Source organism: Oscarella lobularis, chromosome 10 (assembly GCF_947507565.1).
Source record: "Oscarella lobularis chromosome 10, ooOscLobu1.1, whole genome shotgun sequence".
NCBI lineage: Eukaryota > Metazoa > Porifera > Homoscleromorpha > Homosclerophorida > Oscarellidae > Oscarella > Oscarella lobularis.
In genome coordinates, this window is record NC_089184.1 from 2,203,779 (window position 1) to 2,223,196 (window position 19,418).

The 19,418-nt window shown below is 45.4% G+C and overlaps 1 protein-coding gene across 1 annotated transcript; it reads left to right on the plus strand.

The window, feature by feature from the left end:
- The first annotated feature begins 18,194 nt into the window (after positions 1-18,194).
- On the plus strand, positions 18,195-18,963 carry LOC136192243 (probable myosin light chain kinase DDB_G0292624). The gene is made up of 6 exons (XM_065980778.1): positions 18,195-18,216; positions 18,261-18,276; positions 18,324-18,404; positions 18,454-18,577; positions 18,627-18,737; positions 18,916-18,963. The coding sequence occupies exons 1-6, from the start codon at positions 18,195-18,197 to the stop codon at positions 18,961-18,963; spliced, it is 402 nt and encodes a 133-aa protein (XP_065836850.1).
- The last annotated feature ends 455 nt before the right edge of the window (positions 18,964-19,418 follow it).

Here is a 19,418-nt window from a genome sequence, read left to right on the forward strand (position 1 = left end):
AATAATGTCGTCAATTGAGCCTTACAGCTTCGAACCGCGGCATGAAAGACCCGATTCTCAATACAGTGACGATTTTCTCCCTTCTATTTTGGATCAGAGCAGCGTCAGTAGCGTAACCGACATTGATACGGTTGATCGTCTTTTTTTAAGGGCGTGGTGCACTTGCTACCGGTGCCACATTATGCCGTCTGAGCGAGAGTGCCGTTGTTGTCGAGAGGAAAACGCACTTGACTGGAAGATGTACGGTCTGCAGTGCATTACTGACCATAAAAATTTCGGCGCAGTCTGTCTCAACGTCGACGTTCTGAGGACAGCTGTTGTGAGCATGAACGACGTCAGAAGAGGCGACATTACGGAGCCTTTGTCTAACAGGTATGCAGCGGTGTAACACTAGTCAACCCTACTGACTCTTCTTAGACTACTAAGGCTAACTGCGTATCGACAGTTTACGTATTGGGTCCACGAACGACTTGGACGCGGAGTCCGAATTTGCCTCCCATCGTGTGTTGTAGTCGTTATAAGAAGGAAGTTTCTGGAAGAAAGTGGCCATTACGTCGGTTTTCAATGAGTGAATTTGACTGTTGGACCCTCAAACAGTCATTGACGATCGACCAATTATTTTTCGTCCAATATGCCCTCATCTGCTGAACGACGACTTCTGTAATCTTGATACGTCGCCAGTGGACTAGTCAAAGTCGGGCTAAGTTTCACCTTATCTCTGCTTTCTTGAGGTGTGATAGTAGAAGAAAAGGTCGGACTTTAGGCCTTTTCCCAATTTGTCGCATGCCACAGGCCACCCGTTTTGAAAGGCTTTTAGCGAGCAATCGTTACCAAGATTTTCGTGCATGACACTGAAAAAGCATTCGACGTCATCGGTAGAGCTAGACCGAGGATTTTCAGGGCCACATTCGGCGTTTAGGCGACGTGGGAACTCCGTGCTTTCGATCTTACACTTGACGGCAATAAAAGTTTCTCTACTGAATTCAAGGACGTTTGTCTAAAGTCTAGAATTTTTTTATAAAAGGAGCAATGTGGCGCATTTTTCATACCCGTTCACTTTTAAAGTTGAAAAATCGCCGAGGCATTAAAATATGGCTACATGTCCAGAATAATCTGTTCTTATCATTCCCCTTTAAAGAATGAGGCATCGTGGAATATTCCTCTAATAAGCTGATTTCAAAGTTGAATTGAATGCTTTTGTTAAACTGTTCAGCTGGGACAGGAAATCATTCCCTTCTTCTTTTGTACGTGTTCTGATCATGAAAATGTCATTAATGTATTGCTTACCAAAAATGCGGTATTTTGGTTATGTTTACATGAGTTCTTTTTTCAAATCTGCCTATAGAACAATGGATTACTTTTTAATTGTCAATTTATCTCCTGGTTTTTCATTTTTTCTTTGTTCTTTGTGGCTGTCAATTGTCCACCGAATGAGCAAATGAAATTCAGTAAAGTATGATTTGCTTTTTTTCTTCAGACCAGCAGCAGGAACTTTCTAACAAAATGATTAGCAAAACGTCGTTTAACAGTGAACAACTCAAAGAACTAACTGTCGATGGCAAAGGCGTATTATGACAGCAGATTAATAAGTAATTTACGAGAACATTGTATCGCTTATTACCGAAAACCGAGGCGGTGGCAACGGAAAAAATAATTTAATTATTTGGCATTGCATTAGGAAAAATGCATTCAAAAAGAAAAATCGCCTTACCCCCAGCAAGCAGCGGAATTGCATACAAAACTTCTTCCAAACGGTCGCACAGCTCACTCTATATTCCAATCAAAACAGGACTTCGATTTCAATTTTAATGACGGATTGTCACAAATGAGCAAGACGTCAGAGTTGCAGAAGAAAAGGCGAGAGACAGACGCTTCTGAGTTAAACGTTTATATATCAAGATTTTTTCTTTTATGATTTTGCTGCAGAGCGTTTTCGAGACAGTGTGGCCAAAGTTGGTGGAGAAAGACTTTTTCTATTTCAAATTTTCGTGCGCCATACCTTTTCGGGCATTCTTCTAAATCGGTCGTCGCCGAAAGAACTTCGCAACAAAATGTATTTAGAAAATTTTCCAACTTATCGAGTTTCAAAAATCAGCCATGGAGTAATGCTAGTTGGACCAAGCGGCAGCGGTAAGAACACGGCTGGGTCCGTGCTGTTTGTCGCACACCAGCGACTGGGAGTTGAAATTTCCTCCCACAATATCTATCCAAAGGTCGCATCAAGCATTGCCTCGCCATGACCATAAACAAAACACAAGGTCAAACTGTCAAAGTGACAGGGTGGCAGACACATAAAAATGTTTTACAGACGGAAAATTTTACTTCGGTTGCAGTCAAATATCCAGGTCAAACGGAAATATTCACATCTGCGGTGACGACTATCAGAAAGTCCTCTGCTAACATACTTATCTGTGTACGCATGCATCTATCTGTTTGTCTGTCTAGTTTTTGCTTGTCTGTGTTTGCATCTGTGTGTTCGTGTGTGGATCTTCTGCCTCTGTTGCATTGCCTGCATGAGTCTGTCTCCGTATCTGCGTGTATATGTACTTTCTGCCTATTTGTCTCTGCATCTGCATGTGTGTTTATGTGTTGTTTCTGCCTCTGCATCTGTCTGTGTGTCTGTATAGTTTCTGGGTAGATTCTACCTCTGTCTGCACAGCAAATAGGTATCCTAACCTAACCTGTGCTGCCTTTACTAAACGAACACCAAGCCTTAAATATTGAAATAGAGATAAAGTCGCAAGTAAACGTCAAGGGATAATACGCGACTCTGCTGCTCCGGCCGATTCCGCTCTCTCCATGGAACGACTCAACGAACGAACGGACGGCAACGGGTCGTATTCGCAGCTCCTGTTAGAACGAATCGCCGACAAATGAACGGACGGCAACGCGCCCGTCTTCTAGCAGCTCTCGTTAGTTTCAACGGACAGTAGCGCAGAATCATCCCCAGCTTCTGAGGATTCAAAATAATATGGCCCGAAATTTAATCCAAAATTGCAGTTTTTGAGCGTTTCTTCCGTTGGTATAAGAGCTTTAGTAAAAAGAGCAAGCAAGATTTTTTAATTGTTATTTCCTGTTGCAAGAACCTTTAGACACGACTACAAAGAAAGTTTGTGTTGAATTGGGACGCTATCAACGGTGACTGTCGGTGCGGTTACGTATTTCGAAAGCTATACTGTTGAGAAACAAGTAATCGATACGAAGAGGATTTTCGCTGCTGCCAACCAATCGTAACAACATTAGAAAAGTTTTAAGAAACGATGAATTGGTTTAATGTTTTAATGAAATCCTTAAAGCAACGTATTTTTACAAGATATATATATATTGTTTTTGAATAAAACAATGCATCTTTTGCATTGCTACTGCTTCGGAATTTCCAATTGCAATGATTTCTCAAACAGTGCCTCTACATTTCGTGCTCTCAAAAAACACAAGATTTTTTAGAATACACAATTATAAATTACTTTTGGAATATACTGAACGCAATTTGTTTGGACGCTCTTCTGCACGTGCCTGTAACCGGCGAAGGAATTGTTTTCATTTACGTCGACCTAAAGGCACATCTGATCAGTAACAGAAGACCATAAAGCTGTTTTGTTTATGTGTGAATATGACTCCTACCTAGAATGCCTAATCTTACCCAAACTAAACGAAAAATAAAATGAAAAAGGCCCTTGGTCTTTTTCAGCGATGCATTTGAAAACAGCGAAAAAACGCTTTAAGGTGGAAAAGCAGCGGAAAAAAACTACTTTAACTGACCCCGTCCGCAAAGAGAAAGCATTGTCTTAGCATAATTCCATAAAAATACTTTAAACAGCTTAGTATGACGGAATATTTCAAGCCAAGGTGAAATGTGTAGCTAGGATTGTGGTAGGTACTGTCAACGTTAACTGCGAGTACCAAAGTATAAATGTTAAAGAGGAAGGAAGCAATGTAAACCTTTATACATGTATTGAAAAGATATTAAAACCCTAAAGCGCGCTAAAAGAAAAACATTTTAGAATGCTCCGTACGGGAGAAAGGCACTTGTCACTTGTCACTTGTTCCAAGGTTCTTGTCACTTGTCACTTGTTCCAAGGTTCTTGTCACTTGTCACTTGTTTTGAAATATGACTCTGGCAGGCCACTATAGCTTCTTAATGTGATTCATTAAAACATCCATGAAAAAATGACATACCTTGAGGGACGCATTTGTGAAGAAATAAACTTACTCGAGGAATGGCGGAGAAAACAAAGTGTAAAAAAATTCCACTGTAAACTGGCGTGTGATTTACTTGTTCCAAGTCACTTGACACTTGTCACTTGTTTTGAAAAATGACTCTGGCGGGCCACTATAGCTTCTTGATGTGATTCATTAAAATATCCGTGAAAAAATGACATACCTCGAGGAAAGCAATTGTGAAGAATAAACTTACTCGAGGAATGGCTGAAGAAACAAATTGTAAAAAAATTCCTTTGTAAACTGGAGTGTGATTTTCTAAAAAGGAGCAGAAACGTTTTCTAAAGACAATGAGGGCCAAAAGGAGGGTCCAAAGCATTAAACGACAGGTTAGAACCTAATTGCATTTTCTAAAATTAGAAGAAACATTATCTAAAGACGAGGAAGCAAGATACAAAAAAGCAAAGACAGACTGGAAATCAAGAAAATAAAACGACATTTAATTAAAACCTAAGTTTCATTGTTCTAAGGGCAGATTTGAACAAATCGTGTAAGCACCACCAAAAAAGTGCATTTATGGTAAGCAATTCCTAGATGACATTAACATGATCTGAACTCGTACAAAAGAAGAACTGAATAATTTCCTTTCACAGCTGAACAATTTTAACACAAGCATTTAGGTAGCAGGGGGCGTGGTCAACGTTGCTAGGGGTAGGCGGTTTGTTTGGACTAAGGAATGAGAGAACGCGCGTTCCTTTGGGACGGAGTTACAGCGTAGTGAGCGTCGGGAAGGCCCTTTAGTCGCGATGTTTGACTTTTCGACGTCCGATTTTGACGAAGCGACCGCTTCGAAAGCGATCGTCTGAGCTTTTTCGAAGATATAACTAGGCGATTTTCGTCGATAAACTACATAGTGAACAAAATCGCGCCGTTTTTATATAGAAAGTGGTCGCCGCAAACAAAAAACTGCCAGTAATTCTGAGAGGAAAGCGATATTCCATAAACAGCTCTCGTTATTGCTTCGAAGAATTTCTGCCGACCGTAATCTGTGTAGCGTGTTTGCCGAAAATGGACGTCGAAAAGAGAAAAACTGCTCTCGAAGTCCGAATTACGTACTGTAGCTACTTATGCGGGGGGGAAGGGCTGAAAACCGAGGAATACACTTACGCCTAGCTAGTACGCTAATTGATCTACGCGTGCTACCACTTTTCTTACTCAGTTTGAGGAACCTTTTTTGCTTTTCGCGTCGATGCCCAAACGTTTCTAAACTTCTGCTGGCAGAGTTCCCGTAGGTGACGTCATCATGATGATGAACGAATACACTTTTCTGTCATCATATTGATTTTAGGAAAAATGATGCTACGTCATTTTCCACTACTCGTTAACATCAAAAGGACATGCCCAATCAAAATCGTCTTCGTAACTCTAATCGAAGTCGTTATCAATAAGTTTTCTTGAAGGACGAGCAATTCGGCCTGATCGTCTCTCGGGAATTAGAACTTCGTCCTCGTCGCTCTTTTCCTTGTCGCTCACTTCCTTGTCGCTGTATTCCTCCTCTCTCTGAACTGTTAGTGTCTCTCCCTTCTTCGATGTCTTCTTCTTTCGTACTCTCACTTCTCTCCCACCATTGTCACTGTCACCGTTGTCGCCTGACTCCTCCCCTCCAAACGCCCCTGCTTGATACTGCATTCCTTCTTTCGCTTTCTGATTTCTGCTTCTCTTTTTCTTTGCTTTGTGCTGAACCGCTCTCCTTTTTTCGCCTATCGTCGTTCTTTACATCGGCGAACTATTCACGCTAAGCATGTTTTTGCACATATTGCCGTCGTATGAATGCTTCCCGGACATCCGGCAGGTTGCATCATCTTATAAATAGAACTGGCACCGTGATTAAAATAGGAGGCGGCGAGGTTGCGGCGGTTTCCACCAGCAACGGGCCTCTGAATAAGGTTTTTGGAGCGAATCTCCAAACAACGTTATGAGATGCTTCATTCTACAATAATCCAGGTCATATACAATAATACGCCCACACGCATAAGTAGCCTCACCGCGTTTTGTTTGCATCCGTGTTCACACCGAGAGTAATTTTCTGTCCGAGAGCTTTTCAAAGATGTCTTGCAGGGAATGAAAAAATGCATGTGACATCGACGATTTTGTTGCGTCGTACGCTGTCGCTCCTTTCGCCTTATCGACCTGCCATTTGCACCAGGAGTCTTGTCCAGCGAGGCAGTACCGATGACGCTCCTCTTCGGTTTTTGGGCAGCAGGAGTGATCGAATATGCTGTCATTGCAACGAGTTGAGTGTTCTTCAGCGAAGATGACGTCAACGGCTTCGATTTGAAGCTGGTACTCAGCCTTATGCAATGCCGTCGAGTAGTAAAGTATTGCATTTTATGCGGCGACCATGGCATCTACATTGCCGATGTTTTGGCGAATTGCAAGACCGCAATAGTTTTGAGATCTAAAAATATTGTTCTAAAAATTTCAATTTTTGTCTTGATGTACTTATCGATCGCTGCATCTGTCAGTCGTCCATTTCCGTGTGCTTTTCCGCCGTGCTCCATAAAAGTATCAGAAACTTTCCTTTTTCTCGATCTCAGTTTTGCGCCTATTTGTTTTTTGACGTGTCCTACGCAGTCTTCTTTCTCGACTTTGTTCGTCTCCGTATATCTGGCAATATTTACATTTATCTTACCCTTAGCCAAGAGTCAGTAATTTACCTGTTCATCGGCAACTTTTTTATAGGATTTTGAATCACCATCACCGAGAAATCGACTATACCTTAGCAATCCGGAAAAACACGTTTACGACTCAGATTCAACGTTCACCTGAGTTTGAATCTTTCGAGTGACCTTCCAAATATCACGCCAGCTCCCTCGGCCTCCATCGCGTTGGAGGAAAGTCTTTCGGCAGTGGGGAGCGTGCTCTTCCTTTCTTCTAAGAAGTTCTTCACGTTCCTGATCTGGCTACTTCTCTATTCGACTACAGATCTTGCAGTCCGTACAAAAAACATTGTAGTCGATAACGCAACCGGTATCATGAAGAACGACAGGTTGCAGGCCGACGTGGGAGGAATGTCCACGCTTCATCCACGTTCCGTCAAAGAGACTTTTGTATTGAAAAAAGCAATTGGGTGAATACCATTCTTTTCTCGATGACATGATACGGCAGCCATAGCAGACTCATTGAAAACCTAAGTTTTCAAACTTCATATTAGTGTGCCATCATGTTTGACATAATACTAAAGTTTACTCCATTCAACGCTGATGTGCCTGACGTGAGTGTCCCAGCTGTCACGCAATGAAGGCGGAGGCATGACGAAGGCGGCGGCGCAGAAGCGAACAATCGCTTGGCAACTTGTTCCCATTAGTACTACACCCGTTTTAGCTCGACGATTTACGTCGCAGCAGTTTCCGCGTTCGCTGCCCGTAACTTTGCTCGACGAATCGAATACGAGTGTGTCCTTTCTGCACGGTTATGCAATGCATGCGAAGTCTGGAGCAAAGGCCTCTGCGCGACTCCGAAATTTCGTGAAGAGACAGACCGCTTTTTCCGCAAAACTTACACGCAAGCACGGTCATCAGCGTGGAAAAATAGGTAATTGATATCGACTAATCGATAGCCGCTGACGGAAAAGTACGACGGTGTGGAAAGCGCCGGTGTTTCCACTCGGACGGGGTGTAATTTTCCGCCCTTTATCTAACGCCGAAATTCTTTTAGGCAACCAATGACACGAAAACATTTTCGCATAACTCGATAAGTACCGTGGCCCTGGAGTGCCATTATCTTGCGAAGAACAACTTGACATTAAACTTTAAACGAGATGGGGTTTAGGCATCTTGACATTGAACGAGATGGGGTCTAGGCATCTTGACATTGAACGAGAAAGCATTGGACAACAACAACAACAACAAAAACAACAACAGTTTGGGCATCTTGACATTGAACAAAGTAGACAAAGTTAGTCATTCATGCAGCAAAGTGAAATTGGAGATTTGTTATCAGAAAAGTCGCAGGGAATTCGTTTGGCAGGCTTCAAATGCACCTTATGCTGTCACTTACTCAATTTGTAGAATAGAGATTAACTGCCTTCGCACAATCAATTTTTTGACGCAGAAAAGAACACGTTGTTCAGCATCAATGTTCCTGCTAGCACCAGAACTTCAACGCTACAGCCTAAAACTTTGACTGCTTCAAGAAATTATGTGAGTTCTTTATCGTTTCCGCATAGCCCTATCGCTTCAGTAATAGTTGCTCGTTTGTTGGCTTTTTCGTTTGTTCGTTCTTTCCTTTCTTTGTTTGTTGATTCCGCTGTTCCTTTCTTTTGTACATAGCCTGCCGTATCCTGAGACTGCTACGCCTTTGCAGGAAGAATAGTAGGACGTACACGCATGTACCTACGCATATTTGATCGGCTCCGTAGAGGATTTTTTGCTGAATAACGTAATGTATATTGTATATTGCCTTCGCAGACGTAAAACTATGTTAGTCCCTTTTCCTAGTACTAGGCTTAGTCGTGAGAATGGGCGAAAGCGTAAAATCCCGTCTAACAATTTACACAGAAGCGCAGTACAGTCAAACCTCTAAATAGTGGACACTCTCGGGACAGGTGCCAGTGTCCACGATAGGGAGGTTGTCCACTCCAAGAGGTTCGCCTTTATTTTGATAAATAAAGGTACATTGTTACCTGTAAGCTAAACAATAAATTCGTCTACGGTTGTTTGCCTCTGGAAACGTCTGCGGCAGGCAGCGACGCTATCATTGACGAAACCGACATCTTGGGCTACTTCTGAACATTGTTTGGACTCCAAGTATAACTTTATACGTCCTTGAGCGTTTTCACGAATTCGGGAAAGCTGCTTATTCTGAGTTGAGCTTCAATTTCTGCTGTCATCTGAGCTACAGAGAACATTAGGCAAGAATATAACGTCTGTTTCAGAGAGATTAGTGTCCACTGTGCAGAGGCTGAGTGTGCACTATCAGAGGTCGCAATGTACTGCAAAGTACTGAAAGTCAAACGGGACTTTGGTTAGTTTCCACTGTTTAGAGGTGTCCACTATTTAGAATGTCCACTATCAGAGGTTTGACTGTACTATGTAATCATAGATGTATGTAATGATGAGTCGTTTACCGCGCGCCATATCTTAGCGCGCCTGAGCAAAAGATTGTAAGCTGTCGGTTGGCGAGTTTTGAGAGCTGCTTTGGTCAATATTTGCGTCTTTCGCGTCATTCTAAGCTAATTCCTTTCCGTTTGACATGGTATTTTCGATGAGGACACGTTCTGTTCCGCTGACATGCTTTCGGTAGCATACCCAAGCTCTCGCTCGGCTAATAGCAAAATACTTTCGTGCGGGAAAGAGATATGATATCATTCTATACTATTTAACTCGTTTTCACGGCTATCGCATAAGGTACGTCTTTGCTATGCTCATCTCCGCAATTCCTTCAAAATATGCATTCTCTTACGTTAATGTTAGTCTTAGAACACTCAAAAGACATCTGAAAATGATGCATCTTTATAAGCGCAAGTGTAGCAGGCGTAGATAAAAAGTCACGTGACTATAAGGAGAGGATATAATTAGCTAGATATAAGAAAATAAAGAGTCTTTGCTCACGACTCGAGAGGACAGCAACACAACGCATCGGAAACTCTTTCATCTTTTGCTCGCGCTTTTCGCCTCGCTCGCACCGCTCGCCTCACCTGCGTCACATTAGTGTCAGGAGTGGGATCCCCAGATGGACGGGGACGGCGGCGGTGGAGACGGAGACGGCGGCGGTGGTGACGGAACGGTTCGGGAAAGTGGGAAGGCGGTGGTGAAGCCCCAATCGTTCGCGAACGGCGACATCGAAGACTGGATACAGCACTACGAGTTGTGCTGTCGAGCGAACAGGTGGGAAGCCAACGATGGTCTCAAATTACTAACGATGGCGACGCATTTCCGTGGGAGAGCTCTTGCGGTCTATTCGCGTCTACGCGACGCGGATAAGGCGACGTACCCGGCGTTGAAAACAGCGATGATTCGTGCGTTTGCGCCCGATACCGCCGAGAGGCGTCGACTCGCGCATCAGCAGTACGTCAGCCGAAGGTGGAAGAGCGGCGAGTCCATGGAAGAATGTGCGCGTGCCCTCGAGCGTCTGCTGGACAAGGCGATGCCGGGAATCACCGAAGCGAACAGACACCGCGAGTTGATTACGAAGTTCTCGGAGTTGATGTCTCCGGAAGTGGCGTACCAGCTGTCTCTTCAAACGTTCGCGACGTTCGAAGAATGTCTAATGCGAGCGCAAGAACTGGATTTATTGCAGTCGCGTTTGCGACAACACCGCGTCGGCATGGTGAGCGAGCGCGCCGATCGCCAAGAAGAAGAAATTCGAAGTTTACGAAGACGAATCGCGGAGTTAGAAGCAGGACGACCGCGCAGAGAAGGTCCGCGCGACAACGCAGCTGAGGAAGCAACACCGTCGACGGGGCGAGCATTGCCACGAGGGCAAGGAAGGCGATGTTTTGGCTGCGGCGAAATCGGACACCTGCGGCACGAGTGCCCCAAAGTGGAAGCCCGTGAGAAGAGGGCGGGGCCCTGTTTTGAGTGCGGAGAAATGGGCCACTTGGCCCGAGATTGTGAAGAAGGAGATCGTCGCGGGGGCGCCGAGTCCCAAGTTCGCGCGGCGGAGAGAGGTCGCGGGGGCGCAGAGTCCCGAGTTAGCGCGACAAGTCGAGAAGTGCGGGAAGTTCGCGGCAGAGGAGGTCGCGGGCGTGGCACGCGAGTGTGGGATGGCTCCAGAGGAGGAGCATCCGGAAGTCGAAACCGGGGAGGCAGAGGAGGCTCCCGAGTCGGTTTAGTGCGTGAAACGGACGACGAAATGTACGATGAAATGTACGACGAAATGTACGACGAAATGTATGATGAAGTGTATGATGAAGAGTACGGCGAATCACCTTACGGCGGTGGACGGTATCGCGCGGGAGGTCGCATAGCTGGCGTTGATGGCTCCCTTACAGTGCGCGGAGAAATAGACGGAGAGGTGGATCTCCTAGTGGACACAGGCGCGAAAGTCTCCTTAATTCCCAAAGCGTTTGCCGAAGCGGTCAAAGGATTGAGTCAGCGGGTGGTGGAAGACGACGGGAGGAGTGGCCTGCACGCTGTGAACGACGTGCCCCTTGACGTAATGGGTCGCGTGCGGGTGAATGTTCGCCTGGGATCGTGGGAAACTTGGCACGTGTTCTACGTCGCTGAGTTGGGTTCCGATACGCGTCCTATCTTAGGATTCGATTTCTTACGTCAATACAAAATGTCCATACAAACGGGAACGGACACGCTTGTTTGAGGCGATCACTCCGTACCGACGCACGCTGCTGATGACGACATGATCGTAGTCCTCCGAGACGACGTCAAATCCGACGGAATGGAATGCAAGACGGTAATCGGCGAAATACGGCGGAGAGGAATGCCTGAGCCCGTACGGGATCGCTCGCAACCGTTCATGTTGGAGCCGAGCGCCGAGTTGATGGATCGTCAAGGCGTACTTGTTGGAAGAGGCGTAACGACTTTGCGATCTAGGGGAATTCCCGTCGAGATTCTGTTTCCGGCCGGCTCACGAGACCTGCCAAGAGGTACGGTCGTGGGGCGTTTAGAAGCAGTGCGGATTGTTAAAGGAGCGACACTGGCGAAGCAAGGAGTACGAAAGGTACAGACATTCAGCGCGGAAGATGACGAAAAGTTCCTGACGCTTTTCGATCTCGAGGAAACTTGGCGTTTACCAAAGGCGCAACCAAAAGAGTTGCACCGGCTTTTGCTGAGGAATCGGAAAGTGTTTTCCACGGGACCCGACGATATCGGCCGAACGGATGTGGTGACGCATCAAATCGACACCGGAAGTGCACACCCAATTAGGCAACCGGCTCGACGGCTGCCACATGCGATGAGGGAAGAAGTCGACCAGCAGGTGGAAGACATGCTTCGTAACGGAATCATTCAACCGAGCTCTAGTCCGTGGTCTGCACCGGTCATTCTCGTTCAAAAGAAAGACGGTACGTATCGCTTTTGCGTTGACTACAGAGCCCTTAACGAGGTCACGGTCCGTGACTCGTACCCGTTACCCCGTATTGACGAGACGCTGGAATCGCTGGGAGGAGCGGAGTACTTTTCCACATTGGATATGGCGTCCGGATATTGGCAAGTTCTGATGCGTAAGTTGGACAAGGAGAAAACAGCGTTCACAACGGGAAGAGGACATTACGAATTCAATGTTATGCCTTTCGGACTCACCAATGCGCCCGCAACTTTTCAGCGCCTAATGGAATACGTGTTGGCAGGGCTGCAATGGGAACATTGTCTCATCTATCTTGACGATATAATCGTATTTGCAAAATCCTTCGAGGAACAGCTGGAGAGGCTACAAGAGGTACTAGATTGTCTTTATGAAGCTGGATTAAAATTGAAACCTTCCAAATGCCATTTGGTGAAGTCGAAAGTCGATTTTCTTGGACACGTCGTGTCACGAAACGGGTTATCAGTTGACCCTAGGAAAGTTGAAGCCATTACAAAATATCCAAGGCCGCAGAATCTAACACAGCTGAGGCAATTTCTAGGACTATCCGGTTACTATCGGCGGTTCATTAAAAATTATTCTACGATCGCGGCAGCGCTATTCCGACTGGAACGGAAAGAAGTTAAATGGGACTGGACCGAAGCTTGCGATAGCGCCTTTGAGTCACTGAAACAACGGCTGGTAGAAGCTCCCATATTGGCGTTCCCCAGATTCGATTTGCCCTTTTCCGTGGCGACGGACGCCAGTGGAGTTGGAGTAGGGGCCACGCTATCCCAAGTGCATGAAGATGGAGGAGAGCGAGTGGTAGCGTACTGGAGTCGGGCGCTTCGTCCCCGCGAACAGAACTATTCAGTGACGGTACGAGAGGCTTACGCTCTGGTATGGGCAGTTACACATTATCGACCTTACCTACTGGGGCGTCGCTTCAAGTTAATAACGGACCATTGTCCGCTGACGTGGCTAAAGACGATTAAAGACCCTAAAGGGCGATTAGCGAGGTGGATTCTCATACTAAGTGAATTCGATTGGGACATCGAATACAAGCCGGGGAGGAAGCACTCGCAAGCGGATGCACTTTCAAGACAACCATTACCTCCTGATGAGGAAGAAACGGAAGTGGAAAAACGAGTGGAAGAATTGGTCGGAATAATACGTCTGAATCCAGCCTGGACGTCGGAAGAGTTGGCGGACCTGCAGCAGAATGACGTTTTAATCGGGCTCGTGCTAGAGAATTTTCCAGCGAAACCTCCGTTGACGGCGGCTAGCCAGAGTAATTTGCGATTGGCTGCCATGAGGAAGGTTTGGCACCAGCTGGCACTAGACGACGGCGTGCTGTATCGATTTGTTAAAGATGAAACCGGGGACGAAAGACAGCTTTTGGTTGTCCCGAAGGAACTACAAAGTGAAGTCTTGAGACTGGCTCACGAAGTAAGCGGTCATTTCGGAGTGGAGAAAACACTAGCACGTGTGAAGGAAGGATTCTGGTGGCCGGGGTATACACGCGCGGTTGAGGAATGGGTAGCAGCCTGTGGACCCTGTGCGCGGAAGAAGGCTCGTACTCGCCAGCGAGTAGTTCCCTTACACACTATGCCTGTGGGAAGACCGTTCGAGACACTTGCAATGGACTTTGTAGGTCCGGTGCCTGAAACGGAGAGACGCCACAAAAACATATTGGTCGTGACGGATTACTATACAAAATGGGTGGAAGCGTTCCCAACGAGGGATCAACAAGCGGTTACGGTGGCTAAGCTGCTAGTGAATGAAATCTTCGCGCGTTTCGGTATGCCGACGACGCTTCATAGTGACCAGGGAAGAAATTTCGAGTCGTCTGTGATAAAAGAAGTATGCAAACTGTTGAGGATTAATAAGTCGAGAACCACGGCTTACCACCCACAAGGCGACGGATTGGTTGAACGGTTCAACAAGACCATGGTAGAATCCCTTACTAAGTACGTGCACCAGAATCCGAACAAATGGGATCTCTGGCTACCTCTCGTACTTATGGCATATCGTACGGCAGAACACGCCTCGATTGGTCGAACACCGTTTGAATTGGTCTTTGGGCGTAAAGCTAGACTGCCGGCAGATGTTGAGTTTGGAACCCCAACGGCACCGCCGGTGCCAGTACCTGAATACGTTGAAGAGTTAGAAAAGAGGCATCGAGAATCCCGAGAGTTTGTGGAAGCCGAGCTTGCAATTACGATAGTCGACTTCAGGGTCAAGATGATTTTGAATTGGGACAGCGAGTGTGGCTTTACAAGCCGAAAGGATCTACTACGAAGTTTAGCCTGGTGAATGCTGGACCATACGAGATTTTGAGATTGTATTCAAATGGAACGGCCGACGTTTGATTGTTGGAGCCTGGTTCGTCGAGGACGAAGGTGGAAAAAGTCCATCGCAATCGATTGGCCCACTGCACTCATCCCCCTCGACAGGCGGAGGATCTGGAGGAGAGGGCCAGACCAAGGCGAAGGCTGAGAAGAGCCATTACCGAAGAGGCCGCCTACGATGCAGAGTGGGTGGCGGACGACACCGATGACGACGATGAGACGGCTGGAGATGTCGTCCGGGATCTACGAAGGATGTTCGAAGCAGGGGAGCGCGCTTCGGAGGAACCGGAGGAGCAGCTGAGGCAAGCAGTAGCTCAGGGTGGAGCGGGGGCTAGGCAGGAGACTCGCGTTAGGCCCGGTCGTGATCGTCGTCCCCCCGATCGTTTTGGCGATTTTATCGCCTGGGGCGACTTGCAGCATCATTGAGTTCCTTCCTGCAGTAGTATTAGAATAATGAAAAACTCGCAGATCGCAGTTGCGAATTACTTTTTTGTGTTGTTGTAGTCGTGGTCGGGTCGACCAGACTTAACCGGGGAGGTATGTAGCAGGCGTAGATAAAAAGTCACGTGACTATAAGGAGAGGATATAATTAGCTAGATATAAGAAAATAAAGAGTCTTTGCTCACGACTCGAGAGGACAGCAACACAACGCATCGGAAACTCTTTCATCTTTGCTCGCGCTTTTCACCTCGCTCGCACCGCTCGCCTCACCCGCGTCACACAAGCATGAATTAGCGCCTTTCGGGAACATAGTCAATGCAATTCGAGTACGTGTTTTCTTTCCCTCATATTCTTTATTTGTGGAGTACATATTGTTGCTTTTCTCTAAAAGTCAGCTCTTAGAACGGCAAAGTGCGACATAGGTTACAGACAGATGTGGAAGTGTCTGAAATTGACTTGCGGTGGCAGAGTTCCAAGGTCAGTAAGAGTACGGCAATAAAAATGAATTTTTCATATTGTAACTACCAGTACTTCATTTAGAGACGTCGTACGAAAGATCATGAGAGTTCTTGACCCCCATGGAGTTGATACCCGACGTCTACATCGATTTAGGCGTCGGCAATACTGCAGCAAGGTAACTTACGCGAGAGGTAATGGACATAAGTGATTAATGTCGCCAATGTGAAAGGGACCGAACTTTATCTGGCACGTCGACGGGTACGATAAACTTACGCGTTACGGCTTTCAGATTCATGGACGCATAGACGGGTACAATGCATATATGCAGACGACAGCTACAGCTTTGTGATTTATAATCTGTAAAATTGCATGCTTGCAGGTACTCGCGACGAATCATTTGGCTGAAAGTGTTAAACAGCAATCATAGTCCACGATATGTGCTAAATGAATACATAACGTCTGTGGAAGCATTGCAATGTATGTCACGTTATCAATATGAACGTCTATTCGTTGACAAAAGTTCGACTTCATCACAGATTGTCCCTCTATCATTCGATCTGACTGCGGAACAGAGAATGGAATGATGGCCACCATTCACATGATGCAACGGCACAATGGAGCAGACGCATTTGCCGGACAGAGAAGTTACCAATACGGGAAATCTGTATATAACCAGAGGATCGAAGCGCTATGGTCTGTCATGAAGCGTGAACTGACGCACTGGTGGAGAACGAAATTGGACGTAACCTACACAATGTCACTTATTTCAAATATTATACCATTATTTCAGGAGATGTGCACGCAAAATGGCCTTCACTTTGGAAATAATATAATGCGGTGAAAATAGTACTGTACGTAACGTTCCATAACCAAGTAAAGGCTGTTTGTTTACAGCGATGCCATCCGTCTCATGTTGACCCCGCTGTTGCAACGTGATTTAAATGATTTTGCTTGGAGGTGGAATAGCCATTGGCTACGTCATGAAAGAAATCACAGATCACAGAGGGGAGCTTGTCCTAACGATTTCTATTTAATTCCGGAATTGTATGGTAATCTTTTGTGTAATCGTCCCTTATTCGTCACCTATTCACCTTTATGTTTACTAGGATCTACAGACTGCAAAAAGCCTACTGTTGAAAGAGTTCTAACGTATGGTGGAACACTCCTTGGAGGCGCAACGGATGCTGTCGGTGTTCCACAACCTCTAAGAAGTCTGGCTGACCGATTCCTTCGACGACGACAACTCACTTTAGACGACATTTTCACTCTGGACATCAACACGGCCATCGAAGTAGCTTTTGACTTTGCGTCATACGTAGTGTAAGGCAGTGTTGCAACGAACGAATTGTGCAACATACATAATGCCCTAACAATCTTATGTGTCAAAAGAATCATGCGCATGCGTGAAATCACCTTTTGTTTCCAGGATATACGGGCTTTTCTTTTCACGCGTTTTTTATTACCTTCTTCATTTCTTGCCCGTCTTACGACCTCATCATCGTTCGAAATAGTACTACCCGCACCTACGCCTAGTTATGCCAGCTATTACGCAAGGGTTTTCATCTTCTAGCAAGTTTTCCAGTGACCTTCGAATACATGGCTGGCCGAAAAACCACGCAAGAACAGCTCATCATCAGCCTGGCCGACGGGAAGGTGACTGGCATCGAATCTGTACAGCAGATAGAAGAAAATGATAGTACGCGTGCTGATATCATGACGTTTGTGGTACATATGAAGCTGACGATTATTACTACTTTTTGTAGTATCTGAGGCAATGGAGCTAGAACGGATTCACCGACTGTACGCGGAGGAGGAGGAGGAGGAGGAGGAGCGCAATCAAGACCTTTGAGGAAAGGCATCACGGCTTCCTTAAAGAGACAGGCAAATGTAGCGAGCTCTTTGGACGAATCGGCAAAAGTCAGTTTTAAATTATGGTTTTATGGCGTGTCATAAATTATTTCTTGCTTATAGATGATAGAATTGCGATTGATTCCTAGACGACTCAGAAAAAATAAAGGAACCCTAGATCTCTTTTTCATGGAAGGAGCAATCGATGACGTGCTTATCCACACATTTCACATGCCAGCCTCCGCTACGTATGAGGATTCGAAGAAAAAGGCTTGGACCGTTTTCTTTGCCGAAATTGCTAGAGAAGGTGGAGTAGACACCTAATTCTCAGGTATAGTAAATTTTCGGTCTAGTTGATATCATATTTTTCGTCTCTTTGTACTCTGTAGATGTTATGCTTTTCCAAGTCGTGCAGAGAAAGAACACTCGTCTATCTCAAAAAATTATTAATCCAATTAAGGAAAAATCAGAATCATTCTCTCTGGGAGTTTTCAAACTACACTATTCCAAGAAAATTCCACTTATATATGCTACTCCACACAAAGGTTTAACTCATAAAACACGATATCCTCTATTTTTATTTACGGTTGGAAATAGAAGTTATGGACGTTATGGCCGTCGGCGGCTCTGGGGACGATGTAAGTGACGGCATGCCACTTACATTTTCAAGAGGCAAAGCCAAAGCTTACAGAGGGAAATCAAGTACACAATTTTCGTTATTGAGGCTCTAGGCACTTATTATGACATTTTGGTGTAGTCCTGCCCAAGGCTGGCGACTCGAGGAAGAGAGGGTTGAACGTTCGTGAAAGTGACCACGAAGAGGGCGACAATGTAGTTGTTGAGATTGACATCTAAGTGTCATACCGCCTGAAACGCTCTTCATCAGTCAGCGGCGGGAGTCATGAGTTGCCTACCATGAGCGTTGCACTCAAAATTGGTAAATAATTCGTTTTTGCCTTTGCTTCTAATTGGTCTTTGCAGACAGAAATGACGTTACGTTGGATAAAATCCCATTGGTTAGGGCGCCTTTGGAGCCGTTTTTAGATCAAAGTATAAAAAGGCGACTGTTGCCGCAAAAGTAGTCACGATTCAGTCAAATTCTGTAAAGGAAGCCGAAATCTTAGCGTAAGTAAATATCATTGATTTTTTTGAGAAAAATCCGATTTTCTATTAGTGTGCTTAACCATCCAAATATTGTGCGATTTTTTGGCTACGTCGATCACGCTGACGGTATTATCCTCATCACAGAACTTGTTCCTGGCTCATCGTTGGGAAAATTGTTGATTGACTATTCGAAGGTTTGTATAAAATTATTCTCATGTCATAATAAATATTCTTGCTTTGTAGGCGCTCCCGCAGTCAAAGAAGAAATCTATTGCTCAAGAAATCTGCGTGGAACTTGCGTACACGCATGGTATGAAGATAATTCATTTCGATGTCAAGCCGTCTAACATTCTTGTAAGACTGTTGTTCTTCTTTGGCTTCAAATTTTGTGAAGGGATTGTTTAGAACCCTTGCGCTGTCCAATTAATTCATTTCCGGTCACAGGAAATGCGTATGTCACGCGCGACATTCAAAATTGCGAGCCAGCGAGACCTAATAGCGCCTAGCAACCTTTGTCAATCTAATTCGTAAGAGTCTAAAGAAGAATGCTATCGAAGATTTTGTTGTCATAGCAACGTAATAAAAGACTTAGGCTTCCTTATAAGCAAGAAATTCTAAGTAGGGCTCACCGTATATTCGCAGGTCTTGGAAACTGTCTCTTTCTTGTTCAATCGCTGCATTCCGATAACTTTCTCGCGTATCATAAATTATTTTCTTAGTCACACGAACCGGAAGTCAACTCAAATCAACATTTCGACACCAAAAACGCAAAGAATTATTCACAAACTCAACCAAATAAACTGCACGTTCGTCGTCGTTCACAACTTACTCGACGTGTGATATTCGTGGAAACAATTTCGATCTGACGCGATGCAAAGATGCACGTCGCAAGCTGTGCACCGAGTGTACACTTCGTGACGAAACTTGGGGAGGGGTGTCACTTTTCGGGCTTTCGCTTTTCGGGCTTTCTCGCTGCAGCAGACGCATTGACGACGCTTCCCCTCGGAAATTGGAAGATGAGAAAGTGAAGTGTCA